This window comes from Ambystoma mexicanum, chromosome 3q, assembly GCF_040938575.1.
Source record: "Ambystoma mexicanum isolate Mex_15411 chromosome 3q, UKY_AmexF1_1, whole genome shotgun sequence".
Lineage (NCBI taxonomy): Eukaryota > Metazoa > Chordata > Amphibia > Caudata > Ambystomatidae > Ambystoma > Ambystoma mexicanum.
In genome coordinates, this window is record NC_090926.1 from 318,218,029 (window position 1) to 318,234,201 (window position 16,173).

Here is a 16,173-nt window from a genome sequence, read left to right on the forward strand (position 1 = left end):
ACCTTCTGCTGGGGTTCCAATGATCTCAACATATCAGTCTGAAGCAGACTTTACGTTCCTCGTGAGCCCTTCAGATAGGACGTTCTACAGGGGCCCCAACGATCTGAGCAGCCAGACTGTGCAGAGTAGACTTTACCTTCACTGGGAGCCCTTCAGATAGGACCTTCTGCTGGAGTCCCTATTGCTTCAACCGGTCTGTGCAGTGTAGACTTTACCTTCAATGGGAGCACTTAGAATAGGACCTTCTGCTGGGTTCACTATGATCTCAACCTGTCATCATCGAGAACACTTTACCTTTCCAGGAGCCCTTCAGATAGGACTATCTGCTAGGATCCCTCTGACCTCTTTCAGGCTACCCTCGGCCTCCTCCTCTCCTTCCCTCATCTCTGACTGTCTGTCTGCCATCCAGGAGTGGTGTGCTGCCAACCTCTGCCTCAATGCCAGTAAGACTGAGATTTTACTCATCGGCACACACACTCCCTCCTTCCCTGCAGCTCTCTGGCCGGCCTCTCTTGGCCCTCTCCCTACACCCACCTGCAAGGCTAAAAACCTTGGGGTCATCTTCGACTCTGCTCCCTCCTTCTTCCCTCACATCTCTGACGTCTCTAAGAAGTCACACTACCAGCTGCACCTCCTTAGAGGTATTCTTCCTTTCCTCTCCTTTCCCCAGAAGCTCACTGTCTCCAGAACCCTGGTCCTCTCTAGGCTGGACTATTGTAACAGCCTCTATCTAAATCTGCCTGCCTCTACTCTCCGCCCTCTGCAACTTATCCAGAACAGGACGGCGAGACTTGTCCTTGGCCTCAAGCCCAGGGATCGTATCTCTCCAGGACTGAAATCCCTGCACTGGCTCCCAGTGGCTGCGAGGATTAAGTTCAAAACCCTCTGCATTGTACACAAGGCCTTCTGGGGTCTGGGGCCGAAATACCTTCAACTCTCTCTTCCTAAATATCTTCCTTCTCAAGCTCTTCGCTCATCCGCCTCCAACTCCCTCAGTGTCAGTCACTTCTCCAAGCAACGAGTTGGTGGCAGATTACTCTCTTCGGCTGGGGCCTCTCTCTGGAACAGCCTTCCTGCCTCCCTGAAACTCGAGGAGAACCATCTCCGGTTCCGAAAGCACCTGAAAATCTTCCTCTTTGCCTCTGCTTTCTCTCCCCCTCTCCTCTGCTGATATCCTGACTGTAACTGCTCGGGTTACCTGGCCACCCTCTCTGATCTCTGGCCCAGGCCCCGTCTATAGCCCACTTGCACTGCCTCCCTGGAAACCCCTGCACCTGGGGACCGTTGTTCTGTATCCCTACAGTCCCCCTACCAGTACTTTGATCTGCACTTCCTTGCACTTGCCACCAGCGGGCCGTTTATTTATTTTCTTATTTATTCCACTTTTCCCATTACTGCACTTTCCCCTCTCCCTTCCCCCATGCACTTTTCCTTTCTCCCCTTCCCATGCACTTACGCGATCTGAATGACACTTGGCCTAGTAGGATCTTTGTATGTCCTCCCTTTGTTCCCCCACTTGCCTCGTAGCGCCTTGAAACACTTGTGTATAGGCGCGTTATAAATGCCATATCATATCATAACTGGTCTCTACAGAGTATAATTTGCCTTCCTACTGTTGGTGTCACTTTGATCGAAAATGTTATGTGCAGAGTAGACTTTTACCTTCCACAGGAACCCCTCTGATGGGACCATCTACTGGGATTCCAATAAACTGAACCAGTCCGTGCAGTGTGGAAGTTACCTTTCCTAGGAGCACTTCAGATACACATTTATGCTCATGTCCCTATGATCTAAACTGGTTTGTGCAAACTAGGCTTTGGCTTCTCCAGGAGTCCTGTGATCTATAATAAACCCCTAAACACAGACATTACCTTTCTTGGAGGCTCCACTGCTGGAGTGCTGCTACCTACTAGACTGGGCTGCACTATTGCCATAGCTGGGTGAGTTATCTGAGGGGAGGAAGAGAAAAAGTAAATGCAAAATTAAGGGAATGTTAATATGCAGAGAGAGAAAGAAAGATAACGGGTGAATGAACATGGTTTTGCTATTAAGAAGGGAGGATAAACAGAGAATGGGGAAGTGTACTGGAAGAGAGATTGTAAAGAGAAAAGAAGGCATATGGGTAGATATCGAAATATACATAACATCAGTGGGAGGTATAGATTAAATTAAACCAGCAACATAATTGTCTGTTTTCAAATGAGCAATGACTAATAAGAAAATTGAAGGATGTGTTGGCTGCCAAGATTTCGTTACAGTTCCTCACTAGAATGGCTGTTATTGATTTATTGGCTGGTTGCCATACAAGGTGGCAGCTGTCCAGTTTCCAGATGTCTCACTTCCTGTTGGAATTCTCCAAAAGTCCACTCATTGAGACTTACTTAAGGAACAGGGCTGGATCCTGACTTGCTGGATTATCGATTCATTTTTTAATGCAAGCATTACAGTGTGGTTGCTGTCCAGATACATTTAACAGGGTAACTTCTACATGTGGTGGGGAGTTACCAGTGGAGCCGGGATTTCCACCCTCAAAAGCTACTTGGTGGGAAATTCTGCAAAATTGCAGAAATTATGCGAGAGAAAACTTTAAAATTCCAAGAATACAATAGGAGATCCAGCATTTTCAGAAATGTACACATCATCTGGACTTATTTTTTGCTTGTGCCAAAATAAATCAGCTGTTCATTTCATATCCCTCTGTAAGGAGTCAGGAATGAAACTCAGGCACAAGTTATCCATGATTTTGTTTGAAGACATTTATTGACAATAAAAGGGTTGGGAAAATGCCTCTCTGACCCTGCCCTAAGAGGAATTTCCCTACCTAAACCAAAAAATAAGGCTCTGTCTGTGTCAGGATGTCAAAATCAAAAATGTCCCATGCCCAAAGTTCTATTCTGACCCTCATACTATAAACTAAACTTTAATGTGAAGAAGGAAATGTCTTTAACCTTGGGTGGTTTCTGAAAACCGTTCATAAAGAAAGAATAAATGGCTCCAGGCCAAATGTTCTCCAGGGATAATGGTCCTTGCTCCAGGGGGTGGTTCCCTTCCCTTGGATTCCTCTTTACTTCCTGGTGTTTTACACACACAATAGTTCCTTGTATCTTTCTTGACCAACAACACTGTCACACAAAGCTGTTTTGTCTCTGTCTCAGTACGCATGGTATATGGTTAACACAGTTCCTTTTCCTAGTCCTGATATTCCTTCTCAGGCTTCTTTAAACCTGATTAATATAATCCTTTCCCCAGTTCTGATCGTTCTTCCCAGGACCTCTTTGTTTCATATATATTTCTTGTCACTGCCTGGCATAGCTTCTTGTATTCACACACTTATAATTGCCTGGTGTACTCTCCTGCCAGGGCTTCTTGTATTCACACACTTGTGAAGACCAGGTATACTCTCCTGCCAGGGCTTGTTGTGTTTTAAAGGTTCTAAACCCTCTCCCAGAGTTGCACTTATACTTTATGGGATAATGTGCCTGCTTGACATCTTATTCTGTTTGAGTGTCCTATGTGCTTACACTGCATGCATTCATATAATTGCAAGGGTTCTGCTCGTAATTCAATTCCCCCTTTCACAGACAATTGTGATGAATCCGGTGTAGTCTCACTGATTTCCCATTGGTGACCTCCTCCCAGGTGGCCAGGGGATAGCAGCCGCCACCCGATCCTGACCCTGGGAGCGGCTATATGAGAGAGGATCACATGGTAGGAGACAACCTCTGGGGAGAGGTCATGGCTTCATCGGGTGAGACACAGTATTCCTAATTTTTCCTTGAAAACAATCCTCCCATATCCCAAACCCTCATGGCCTATTGTCATACAACTACTTCTCCTATGAAGAAGCATATAGAACAACTGTCCAACTTTGGTCTGCCTTGTAAAAATTATGAAACCACCTTTTCCAGTTCCACCTATCAAGCATCCAGAACTGACTTGCCATTGAAAACATTTGAAAATGTTTATTCAAGATCTTGAGTCAATTGTCAACAATTGACTTCCTTTCCCAGAACTCTCGAAATACTGGGACGAGGAATAGGGATTATGGAATGCAGAGTGAAGGAGGCCACAAGCTCAGCGAGTGCTCTAGTTGTTGCTCGCATACACCTGTACTCAGGAAATTTAAGCAATAGAAGTGGGGAGTCAAGCTCGGCTGCTGCTACTGCTGGCGGGAGAGAGCTGAACCTCTGCATGAGGACCGGGTAAATAAAAGGCTAAGACCAGCGTGCTGGAGCCAGGCGGCTGAATGACAAAGGAAGTAGCTGCTGTATGATGTGAAAAACCCATAGGTGTCTCACTTACTAGTCCCCGGCGATCTGTCATCCAGGTGGCCAGGACACGGCCATTGCTAGTGGATCCAGTTCCTGGAGGTGGACCAGTGGGGGAGGATCACGTAGATGGGGGGTCTTCGGGGAGTGGAAGTGTGACACCAATGGGAGAGACGCTGTACCCTATTCCCTGCAACACCTTTTCCCCATCCAACCCTGTAGAATATTTAAAAACTCTACTCCCCAAGCCCCCTTTTCCAAAACGAACACTTGCTTACACCGTAACAGACAACAGACTAACACCATAGCCGTTTACCTGACATGTCCCAACACACGGGTCAGGCAGAGTCAGGCAACTGACAACAACCATGCACACCCGATGGTCCTTTACCGTCCCCACAGAGATAAAAGGCGGAGCACGAAAGCACACTATGAGCAAGGTCGAACGCACGAGGAGACAGCTACACTGAATCATCAGTTCAAAAGGAGGAGAAAGGCGGCGAGACCTGGAAGGACAACGAAGGAGAAATTTCCCTTGCCCTTTTCAACTCAGACCGCGAAGCCTCAGAGAGGGAAATCATAAGACCGGGAGTTACAGCTGGCGTGTGGAGGAACAGATGTCAATGGTGCACAGGGGCCTCCTGTAATGATAGCACAAGCGGGGATGTGTACTGGCTACTGTGGCACCGTCCTTGACTCCATAGGCAAGACATGCTAACGGGTTCAACACAGTCGGTGAGTCGGAGGAAGTGGATAGCAAACCGTGTGTTGAGCCCAAGGTTGCAAGTGGTAACATTTGATGAACGCAAGAACTTGGAACAAAGAACTTGTATGTGCTTGAACTTTTGTGAAAGCCCAGTGAAGGACCAGCTGCAGAGTGGTCAGGCGCTGCTTAAGTGCTCAATCGAAGGACTCTCACTGGCCCCTTTGGTTTCGTGTTGAAAACTGCAAGTACCAGAAGGCCCTAGAACAGACCGACTTGAGATGTAAGAGTGGTCCTACAAAGGTCACATCAAATTCTTTGTGCAATCAAAAATCTCTGACTCACGGCCAAGAGAAAGCTAGTGGAAGGGAACCGCGCTTTCTGATAAGGCTGTGAACTGTGAAATAAGGCAAGCATGAACCCGACAGAGGTATGGGATGCCGAAAGAAAGCTAGGATAACGGAACCCACGCTGTCTGATGAAAATGAGCAAATCATGAACTGTGTGTAAGATGGCTATGTGAACCCGACGTAGGGATGCCAATGGGAAAGCTGAGAGTGAATCCCGAATTGAGAGAAAGCAGAATAAACTGTATAATTAGCAAATGTGAACCCAGGCGAGGGATGCCTACGAGTTGGGTGAAGAGTAATACAAACGGTGAACCCGACGGAAGGAAACCCGATTTTGCAAGGAGGAGCCGAGCACGATGGAAGGAGATCCTAGGGCGAAGAGCAATCGCCCAGGTGCAAGACCACCAAAGGAACATTTGTTTCTTTATTTGTTATTTTGAACCAGCAGGCCTTCAAGAAACTTTGAGGAAAGAGACTTAGCCCCTGAAAGTTCTGGTATCGTTGAACTAGAACTGTGACCCTTGTGCTGGATGTCATGGTCATGAAGTCAGGGGCACAGGTATGCAGGGGTCGCATGCACAGGAGACCTGGGCGGACACTGTCCTGGCGCCTTTGGCGCTAGGCTCATGAACAAAAGTAAAGAAGAACATCCATTTAACACCAAAAGGCTTTTATTATGGACATAGCACTTCAGATGCATTAACCTTGAACATTCCATCCATCAAGCACTTCAGATGCATTAACCTTGAACATTCCATCCATTTAGCACTTCAGATACATTAACCTTGAACATTCCATCCATTAAGCAGCCCCAAGTGTATTCTTGGGCGTGGCTGCTAATGGATTCACAGCTGTATAAACTGCCCTGATCCTCAAGACAGACACTTCGCGTTATTCTGCACTTACCAGCAGCATAACGCTCACCGTCGCCTGAGGTCAGACCTGCTTACCTTTGAAGACCCTGCTTCCTGGACATCCTGCTTCCTGCCAGCATACTTACCAACTGGGGGAAGCTGTTCTTACCTGTACATCTCTTCGGCGAACCAAGCATTCATCTTTACACTTTCCTGAAACGCCGTAATCTTCATCTTGGCAACGCAGCACGACATGCTCCATCGTCGACAGCAGCGCCTGCAAAGAAAACCAGAAGACAAGGTTAGACATCGAAAAAACAGTCCGTTTAAGGTCGCGCTTTGCCATACTTCGCGATTTTCCTTACGGTGGGATCTTATTGTAACCCGAGAAAGAACTGACGAATTGGCAAGACAAATGCTACAAGCACAAGCAGGACGGGTTCCACTGCCTGGAGTAACCCATTCTTCTCATTCTTCCACACCACAGCAATCAACACTGGCTCAGGTAGTTCTTCCTGGAGCAGTGCCTCTAGCCCCTCCTGAACGCTTCATCAGCGACCCAAACAAGTTTGCTATATTTATGAACCAATGTCGCCTTAATTTTTTGTGCAGACCAGGAGCCTTTCCTAATGACCAAGCCAAAGTGGGGTTTGTACTCTCGTATTTAGGAGGTAGTGCGGCGGACTGGTCTATACCTTTGGTAAACCAAGATGACCCTTTACTCCGGAACTCTGGGAATTTCCAACATGAGATGGAGAAATTGTTTGCCCGTCATACTCGAGGACAAGCTCTGGATAACGAGTTGTTGTCACTCAGACAAGGGAGTCAAGATCTATTAACCTATATAGCAACCTTCAACCGTCTCGTAGCCCAGACCAACTGGCCAGAGGAGAAGAGGAATACACTCTTTTACTGAGGGTTACGGGGAGAACTTAAGGATGTGCTGGCGCAAGTGGTTAATCCCCCTGAGAGGTGTGCGGACTACATAGACCTGACGGTGCAACTCGATCATAGGTTGCAGAATCGGAAAATGGATCGAGCTACATCAGAGGGACAGTCAGTTTACGTACGACCTTGTGAGAATCAGACTAAACCACATGAACAGTCTGAGCCAATGCAAATTTGTGGATTATGAAGTGCCCTTACCAAAGCAGAAAGGCAAAAAAGAAGACAACAGCTTTGCTTATATTGTGGACAAGCAGGTCACTTCCTCCGTGACTGCACGGTAAAACCACCCAAGAAAACGGTTGGTGCAAAATGAAAAAACTAATGAAGAAGAAGGACAGAACTCGGGAAACACCAATGCCCGGCAAGTGTAGGGGTCCGCTTGTCGAGCATGAAAAAGGAATCCGTGCAGACCTCACATCTAGTCCTTCCAGTGCTTTTGGTGAATCACAAGCAACCATCAAAAATACATGCCTTTGAGGGATATATTGATTTTGGAGCTGTGGGTAACTACATTGGCCAAGATTTGGCTCTCCGAATAGGCCTTCCTCTCCGACAGAAGCAGAAATCGGAAAATGTCACTACTGTGGATGGTTCTCAGCTATCATCCGGCCCGGTGACACAATACACCGAGAAAGTCAAGCTTCTGTGTCAGGACGGGCATCAAGAGGACATTACTTTCGATCTCGTTGGTGCTCCTCAGTTCCAGATCATATTGGGAATGCCCTGGCTAGAGACCCACAATCCTAGGATCGACTGGCGGAAACAAGTTCTGACATTTCCTCATTATTGTGCCGACAAATGTTACAGGGGTCGCATGCACAGGAGACCTGGGTGGACACTGTCCTGGTGCCTTTGGCACCAGGCTCATGAACGAAAGTAAACTAGAACATCCATTTAACACCAAAAGGCGTTTATTATGGACATAGCACTTCAGATGCATTAACCTTGAAGATTCCATCCATTAAGCACTTCAGATGCATTAACCTTGAACATTCCATCCATTCAGCAGCGCCAAGTGTGTTCTTGGGTTTGGCTGCTAATGGATTCACAGCTATATAAGCTGCCCTGATCCTCAAGACAGACGCTTCGCGTTATTCTGCCCTTACCAGCAGCGTAACGCTCACCGTCGCCTGAGGTCAGACCTGTTTACCTTTGAAGACCCTGCTTCCTGCCCCTCCTGCTTCCTGCCAGCATACTTACCAACTGGGGGAAGCTGGTCTGACCAGTACATCTCTTTGGCGAACCGAGCATTCATCTTTACACTTTCCGGAACACCGAAATCTTCATCTTGGTACCGCAGCACGACACGCTCCATCGTCGACAGCAGCGCCTGCAAGGAAAAACAGAAGACAAGGTTAGACATCGAAAAAACAGTCTGTTTAAGGTTGCGCTTCGCCATACTTCGCGCTTTTCCTTAAACCATCACTTACCTGTTGTTGAATGTTGTAGTAGCATCAATCTTCCACCCGGCCGCGTCTCGAGTCTCACAGCTGCATTGAGGCCGCATTTCAATCTAAGGGAAGAAAACAGAAGAGAGACATTATTGCGAGCATAAGGAGCAACATATAAAGACATTGAACAGAACAAACAGAAAGAGCTCAACAGACACTTACCAATCTTAAGGAGAAGCATAGTCGCAGCTGGACTGGACTAATCCTCATCAGGGATCAGTGAAGGAACTAGATCCCATTCAACGCACCCCTGCCAGAAGTAGCATGACAGAGAGCTCACCTTCCATAATTCACAGGTGAGCTTTATGGGTGGCGTATGCTCACAGAAACCGTACTTAGGGGAGAAGGGTTTGGTTTGAGAGGTACAACAATCACAGATTGGTGCACTCACACACTCTTATCTTGAGATAAGAGTGTGTGAGTGCGCAGGAGCAGCATCACCACGTACCACCGCTCACAGCTTTTCTACCAAGGGAGAGGCCTGAAGGGGGGGTGTGATTCAAGTTCAGGGAGGGCTGCAACCGTGCCCCAACGCCTCCACAGAGACCAGGTGAGCGTAACAGAACGCAAAGCCTCAAAAACTCTCTGCCTGGGCGTTATGGAAACTTCAGAAACAGATCAGTTAGCCCTCTTACTAGGGGAATTACGGGCTGAAGTACATGCTTCAAGATAGGAAGCCAATGCATTCAAGTTCAGGGAGGTCTGCAACCGTGCCCCAACGCCTCCGCAGAGACCAGGTGAACGTAACACTGGAAAGGCCCAGAAGTGTGCTGTGCTCAGGAGTTCCACCTTGTCCTGTGATTGGATTGAAACATGTGGAAGGGAGACCCAGCCATACCATCCCGACTTATCATTTTGAGAACACTTTTTTCTTTTCTGGTGAACATTATCCCACACTCTTTTTGTAACTTAGTGGTAAGGATTGGCAATAGGTTTTTTAGTATAGGCCCTTTTATTTGAAAAGATGCTGCTAGGACTGCCTTATTATTATTTGATGGTCGTAGCTTGCTCCCATTTTAGCTTTAGGTTTAGATTAGGCGTTTTTCTCACCCCTGCATACAGTTTATTAAACACCCTTAAACTGTGATCACTTGTGTCTGTCTTTACTGTTGCCACCATGAGTTCCTTACAACGAGCATGACACGCTGAGCCGGCGGGCGACTCCCGGATGTTCGCATGTGACAGAAAGCAGTGCTTCACTTACCGGAGCCCGGAACAAAGCGACGTGTCAAGTCGAAGCTGCGAGAGATGGAAGATCAAAGAGAAAGTGGTTGCAAGAAGGAAACAGGGAGAGAACCTTTGCTGGTTGACCACGGGACATCCCAGGAATGCCAACAAGAGCCGGTGAGTCCGCCCAGAGACAAAGGGAAACCCGGGACGTAACGGCTGCCACGCCGATTTAAAACAAATATAAATAAAGCAACAAAGAGAGAAGAAGTGAAAAGAATCACGGTGAAAGGACAGAAAGCAGCGCTTCACTTACCGGAGCCCGGAACAAAGCGACGTGTCAAGTGGAAGCTGTGAGAGATGGAAGAACAAAGAGAAAGTGGTTGCAAGAAGGAAACAGATAAAGAACCTTTGCCGGTTGACCACGGGACATCCCAGGAATGCCAACAAGAGCTGGTGAGTCCACCCAGAGACAAAGGGAAACCCGGGACGTAACGGCTGCCACGCCGATTGAAAACAAATATAAATAAAGCAACAAAGAGAGAAGAAGTGAAAAGAATCACAGTGAAAGGGGGAACTGAATTACAAGCAAAACTCTTGCAATTATATGTATGCATGCAGTGCAAGCACAGGGGGCACTCAAACAGGATAATATGTCAAGCAGAAATATTATCCCATAAATTATATGTGCCACTCTGGGAGAGGGTTGAGAACCGGTATAATACAAGAAGGCCTGGCAGGAGAGTATACCAGTATACAAGTGTCTGAATACAAGAAGCACTGGCAGTAGAGTATACCAGGCAGTCACAAGAAATGTTTAAGAATTAAAGAAGCCCTGAGAGGAATATCAGGACTAGAAAAAGGAACTGTGTTAACAATATATCAGATGCACTGAGAGAAAAAGAACTACAAAGCTAAACAGCTTTGTGTGACAGTGTTGTTGTTGGCCAAGAAAGACACAAGGAACTGTTTTATGTGTAAAACATCAGGGAATAAAGAGGAATCCAGGGGACGGGAACCACCCTCTGCAGCAAGGACCTTTATCCCTGGAGAACGTTTGTGTTGGAGCCATTTATTATTTCTTTATGAACACTTTTCAGAAACCACCCAACGTTAAAGACATTTCCTTCTTCACCTTAGAGTTTAGTTTATAGTGTGAGGGTCAGAATAGAACTTTGGACACAGGATAGTTTTGTTTTTGGTTTAGGTTAGGAAATTACTCATAAAGCAGGGTCAGAGAGGCATTTTCCCAATCCTTTCATTTTCAATAAAAATATTTAACCAAAATCATAGCTAATGAGTCTGAGTTTCATTCTGGACTACTCACACTGTCTTTTCACTTATCTCTCTGTTGCTTTATTTACATTTGTTTTCATTTGACATGGCTGCTGATATGTCCTGGGGTCTCGGCTGTCTCTGGGTGGACTCAACGGCTCTTGTTGGCATTCCTGGATTCTACTGCGGTCAGCCGGTGAAGGTTCTCCATCTGTTTCCTTCTTGCAACCCCTTTCTCTTCATTCCATCTCTCGCGGCTTCCACTTGACACGTCTGCTTCATTCTGGAATCCAGTAAGTGAAGCACTGCTTTCTGTAACATGCAAACGCCTGGGAGCCACTCGCAAACTCCTACCATTCCCGCAGGGTGTCGTGCTGGCGCATTAGCTTCTTTCTTTGTTGGTGAGCCGCCTGGCATTGCAGAGAGGTTCAGCTCTCACCTGCCAGCAGTAGCAGCACCTGCAGACTCTTTGATTCCGCTCTTTAAATTTCCCAGACACAAGTGTATGCAAGCAACAAATAGAGCGCTCGCTGGGCTTGCAGCCTCCTTTGCTCTGCATTCCTTGATCCCGCTTCCTCGTCCCAGTATTGGGGCAATTATGGGAAAGGAAGTCCATTTTTGATTATTGGATTGAAGAACTTGGAGAAGTATTTTCAATGGTTTTAAATGGTGTATTAGTCCTGGATGATTGATAAGTGGAACTGGTGAAGGTGGCTTCATAGGTTTCCCAAGGCCACCCAATGTTGGAAGATTGGCCTACAGGTCTGGAGAAAAGGTTTCACATTCTTCACTGGCGAATTAGTAGATGTATGACAATAGGACATGAGGGCAATAGACATGGGAGGGTTATTTCCAAGGGAAAATGGGGGATACCATGTCTCACCCGATGAAGCCATGACATCTCCCTGCAGGTTGTCTCCTTCCATGTAATCCTCCCTCATATAGCCACCCCCAGGATCAGGATCAGGTACCAGCGGCCCTCCCCTGGCCAAATGGGAAGAGGCTACCGCCGGGAAATCAGTGATGAATCCATCAGATTCATCCAACATCTCTCTGAGAAAGGGAGATTAGGGTCACCACTAATAAGGCTTGATTTTGATTTTGGACTTGTTTCATGCTCTGAGTGAATGGCACAGCGGCAAGATGAGAAACGACCTAGAAAAGGACTCAAATAAGAGTGTGAAAGAAGCGACATGAACATGTGCACAGATGGTATAAGATCCTTCTGCTAGAGTAATACGCTATTCTATAGCTTACTATACAGATCACCAGCATTTGAGAGAGGAGGGGGAATGAGAATGTATGTCTGCAAAGATGTCCAGGTGCAATTTTACTGTTGGAGCAGGATTTTATTTTTTGGGTTCCGGCTTCCTAAGTTTCAAGCACCACTAAATCTTTTGATGGCTACCAAGGTATTTCAACTTTTATTTTGCATCCAGAGGCACTTCTACTGATGTCCACCTGCCACTGCAACCTTTTTCTGCTGTGCTGCCTTTGGCAACCCATATCGCTAACATGGCAGTTTTGTATGTTTTAAGCATACCATTTTAGTCCCAGGAGGACTCAGTCACTCAGACAAAGTGTTGTAGAGAAGGCTGATGCCAGCTGTGATTTCGTTTTGGACGCACCAGGGTCGCAGCCACTTACCTGTCTGATAAGATAGCTCAGTGGGTTGAATGCGGCGTGTCATCTGAGAGAGATGAACAAGTTACTTACCAAACTGGTAACGTTCTTTCGACTGGATGTTCCTCCAACGCATTCCTCATCTATGACATGTAATATCCAGAGCTGTGCGGCTTCAGAATTTTTTTCGGCAAAGGGCGTCCTTGCGTCGATGGCGTCAGCTTGATGTCCCTCGGAGGCCTCCGTCGAGAGTGACGTCATCGGATGTTATAGGTACTACGCACTGTGCCCGTAGCCTCAGTTCATGTTTTTTCCCCCCACAACGTGAGGCATACATGCCCAGAATACAGCCTCTACTGTACTTAGCCTCCGCCCTGGGAGGGCGATGAGGAATATGTTGGAGGAACATCCAGTCGAAAGAACGTTACCAGTTTGGTAAGTAACTTGTTATTAGAATGGATTGTATCCTCCAACGTATTCCTCATCTATGACAGACTCCCAAAGCAGTAACAATGATTGGAGGAGGGAAAATAATTTAGACATGTTATGTTATGTTAGCGGTACTTGTATAGCGCACCGTCACCAACGGAATTGGTCCCCAGGCGCTCTGGCGGATCTGTAAACAGGAAGGGTGGGGTAGGGTTAGTCGGGAGGAGTGGAGAAGGAGAGTGGGAGAAGTGGTGTGCTGTTGGCAGCTTCTGCTCGGTATACACCGAGTGCTGGGCTTTGGTGCTAGTATCGGATCGGGTGAAGGCCTCGAGTGCTGTGGGTGAAGTTTATGTGTTGGTGATGCGGTGTGGTAAAGTGCGTGCGGATTGCTGGGAGAGAGATGGTTGTGTTTTGTGTGTGTTTAAGTATGCAGAAGATTGAGGGTTAGGTTAGTGGGGTCTGTACCTGGTTCAGTACTTATGATTCCGTTAGAGTTGTATGCCTGTGGGTTCGGATGTTGCTGGGTCCTCGTAGGCCGACTAGATTTGGTGGTGTTGCACTGATCCAATTGTATCCTATTGAGTATGGTTTGGATTGGTGGGTGCGTCTGAACCTAATCTTGAGGTGTGGGACTGGGTGGGTGATATCTATTCTCAGGTGATCTTGTCTGACCCTGGTCGGTTAAGGCTTTGAATGGTTCAGGGTCGGGGTCATGTTGAAGTGTTGTCCTAGTGGATCCGTCTATGTGAGCGTGTGTATTCAGACGTTCGTATCCTTCTGCCCTGGCTGGTTCTTTGATTTCCGTGGGGTGAACATCCTTGGGACTGATTAGTTCTAGTTGTGTGGTGGGGCATTGTGCTTCCTGCTTTATATTGGTGGACAGAGTGTAGTGATGAAACCTTCTGTTTCTCGCCCATTGCATTGGGGCCCGTGATGCAGTGCTTCCTTTCCCTTTCTATGTTTTGTATTTAGGGCTGTTGGGTAAGGTCATAGTTAAGGTCATGGTCCTCTTGTTGATTTGTTCTAGTCTCTGTCTTAGTTTCCTATGTTTACTGTCTTTGGTCGTATTGCGACTGTCTCCCGTTTGGTCCTTTAGTATGCCGTGGGATATTTACCTCAGCTTTTCCCATTGGTTGATCAGTGTGTATCGCGGTCGCTCTACATTCATTGGTATTTTTAGTTATGTCAGCGCCCCTGTGGCCAGTCTTTCTAGCTATGACGTGAAGAGCCAAGTTTTGAGTAATTTCCTGAATAATATGTGGTTTCTTGTGTTACGTATGTACTTTGAAAAGTCGTTCCATCGGCTTGGTGAGAGAAGGAGGATCCTCCAAGTTTTCTTTTGTTGTAGGGCTTCGGTTCCAGGCGGATGTCCATGCATGATCTGAGCATTCTTGTCGGTTGATGTAGGCGCAGTTTGTCTCTTAGGAACTCAGCGCCTTCGTTGTGTACTGCTCTGTGCATAATGCACATTGTTTTAAATTTTATTCGTTTTATTGGTAGCCAATGTAGTGTTTTCAGCACTTGTGTGGTGTGTTCTCTTTGGGGTAGTTTCAGAAGTAGTCTGGCTGCCGCGTTTTGAATGCTTTGTTTTTTTAGGAGTCGTTCAGGCATGCCTAGGTATAGGCTATTGGCGTAGTCTACTTTGGACATGACGAGGGCGATGATGGTGGTCGTTTTGTTGGCGAACGATAACGGTAAAATTCTCTTTGCCACTCGCAGGAGGAAGAAGCATTTCTTGAGGAGAGTGTTTACTTGTGGCTCTAGCGTGAGATTGTCCATCAGAACCCCCAAGTTTTTTACAATCGCCGAGGGTGCTGGGGTTGTCCAGAGTTCCCTTGGCCAAGGAATGAATTGGTTTTCTTCTCCATTTTTTGTGACAATCATTATTTCAGTTTTGCCTGGGTTGATTTTGAGGGAATTGGAGTTCATCCAGAAGAATACATTGCGGAGGCAGTTTTCTAGCGTTGTTTCTTTCCGGGTTGTCTTGTATTTTTAATATTTGTATATCATCAGCGTAGTTGTAGCAAGTGAGGCCATGGCTTTTGATGATTCTGATCAGTAGATACAGGTAAATGTTGAATAGTAGCGGGGAGAAGGATGATCCTTGTGGTACACCACATGTGGAATCTCTCGGGCTGGATTTGATGGGTTTCATCCATACAGTTTCCGTTCTGTTTGTTAGGAAAGATTTGATCCATAGTAGTGCGGTGTCTGTTATTCTAAGTCCTTCTAATCTCGTTATGAGGGTGTTATGGTTGACTGTGTCAAATGCTGCCGATAGGTCTAGGAGTAACAAGGCAGTGCTGTTGTCCGAGTCTGCGTTGATTTTTAGGTCGTCCCATATTGAGAGTAGAGCTGATTCCGTTTCTTTCAGTGGTCTGAAGCCAACTTGTGCCTGGTCTAGTAGGACGTGCTCTTCCATAAACTCTTGGTTCATTTTGTATATGTACGTTTCGAAGAAGCTTGGCTGTATACGGTATGTTGGAGATGGGTCTGTAGTTGGAGGTCCTCTACGATTCCCACTATCTTTGAGTAGTGGCCTGATGTATGCAGTTTTGAAGGCTTGTGGCACTTTCCCAGTTGCGATGGAATGGTTGAGGACGTTCCTGTTATATTCCATGGGCGTTCCTTGTTTAAGAATTGATTTGTATATGTCTGGTGAGCATGGGTCTTCGGGGGACCCTGAGTTATTGCTTTCTTTCACCAGTTTGACGAATGTCTCCACTGATATTTCTGGAAAGCTTTGTAGTTTGTTTGGGTGCTCCTTCCGGGTGTAGGTTGGGGTTGTTGTCAGATCAGACGGTCTGCTTTGAATGGTTTGTTGGATGCTGGTGATTTGGTCTAGGAATTTAAAGAGACTAGTAAAGTCAATTTCACTTTACTTTCTCTGGGAAACAGTAGTTTATCCCAGAGAAGGTATTTAAACCTTGGGACAGCCTAAAAGGCTTCCCTGTGTCACTGCATGTTAGGGAATTCTCCTGAATGGCTAATTTCGCTTACCTACTGAGTCCCTCAGCAGCTTTGCTGGATTTCTAGTATTTATTTTTTTCACATGGTAGGAGTGTGAGCCTTTTTACCCCACTCATCTTTTTACTGTGTGTCACA

The 16,173-nt window shown here is 46.6% G+C and overlaps 1 protein-coding gene across 6 annotated transcripts in view; it reads right to left on the reverse strand.

The window, feature by feature from the left end:
• Positions 1-16,173, reverse strand: part of PRPF40B (pre-mRNA processing factor 40 homolog B) — a 1,091,929-nt gene that overhangs the window by 528,825 nt on the left and 546,931 nt on the right. For 5 of the 6 annotated variants that reach the window (XM_069653882.1, XM_069653883.1, XM_069653884.1 and 2 more), the window contains one exon: positions 1,872-1,949. The exons of the other annotated variant lie outside the window; for it this stretch is intronic. In XM_069653882.1, the coding sequence (XP_069509983.1) occupies positions 1,872-1,949 (78 nt within the window). The remainder of the gene's footprint in view (positions 1-1,871; positions 1,950-16,173) is intronic. 6 annotated transcript variants of the gene reach the window in all.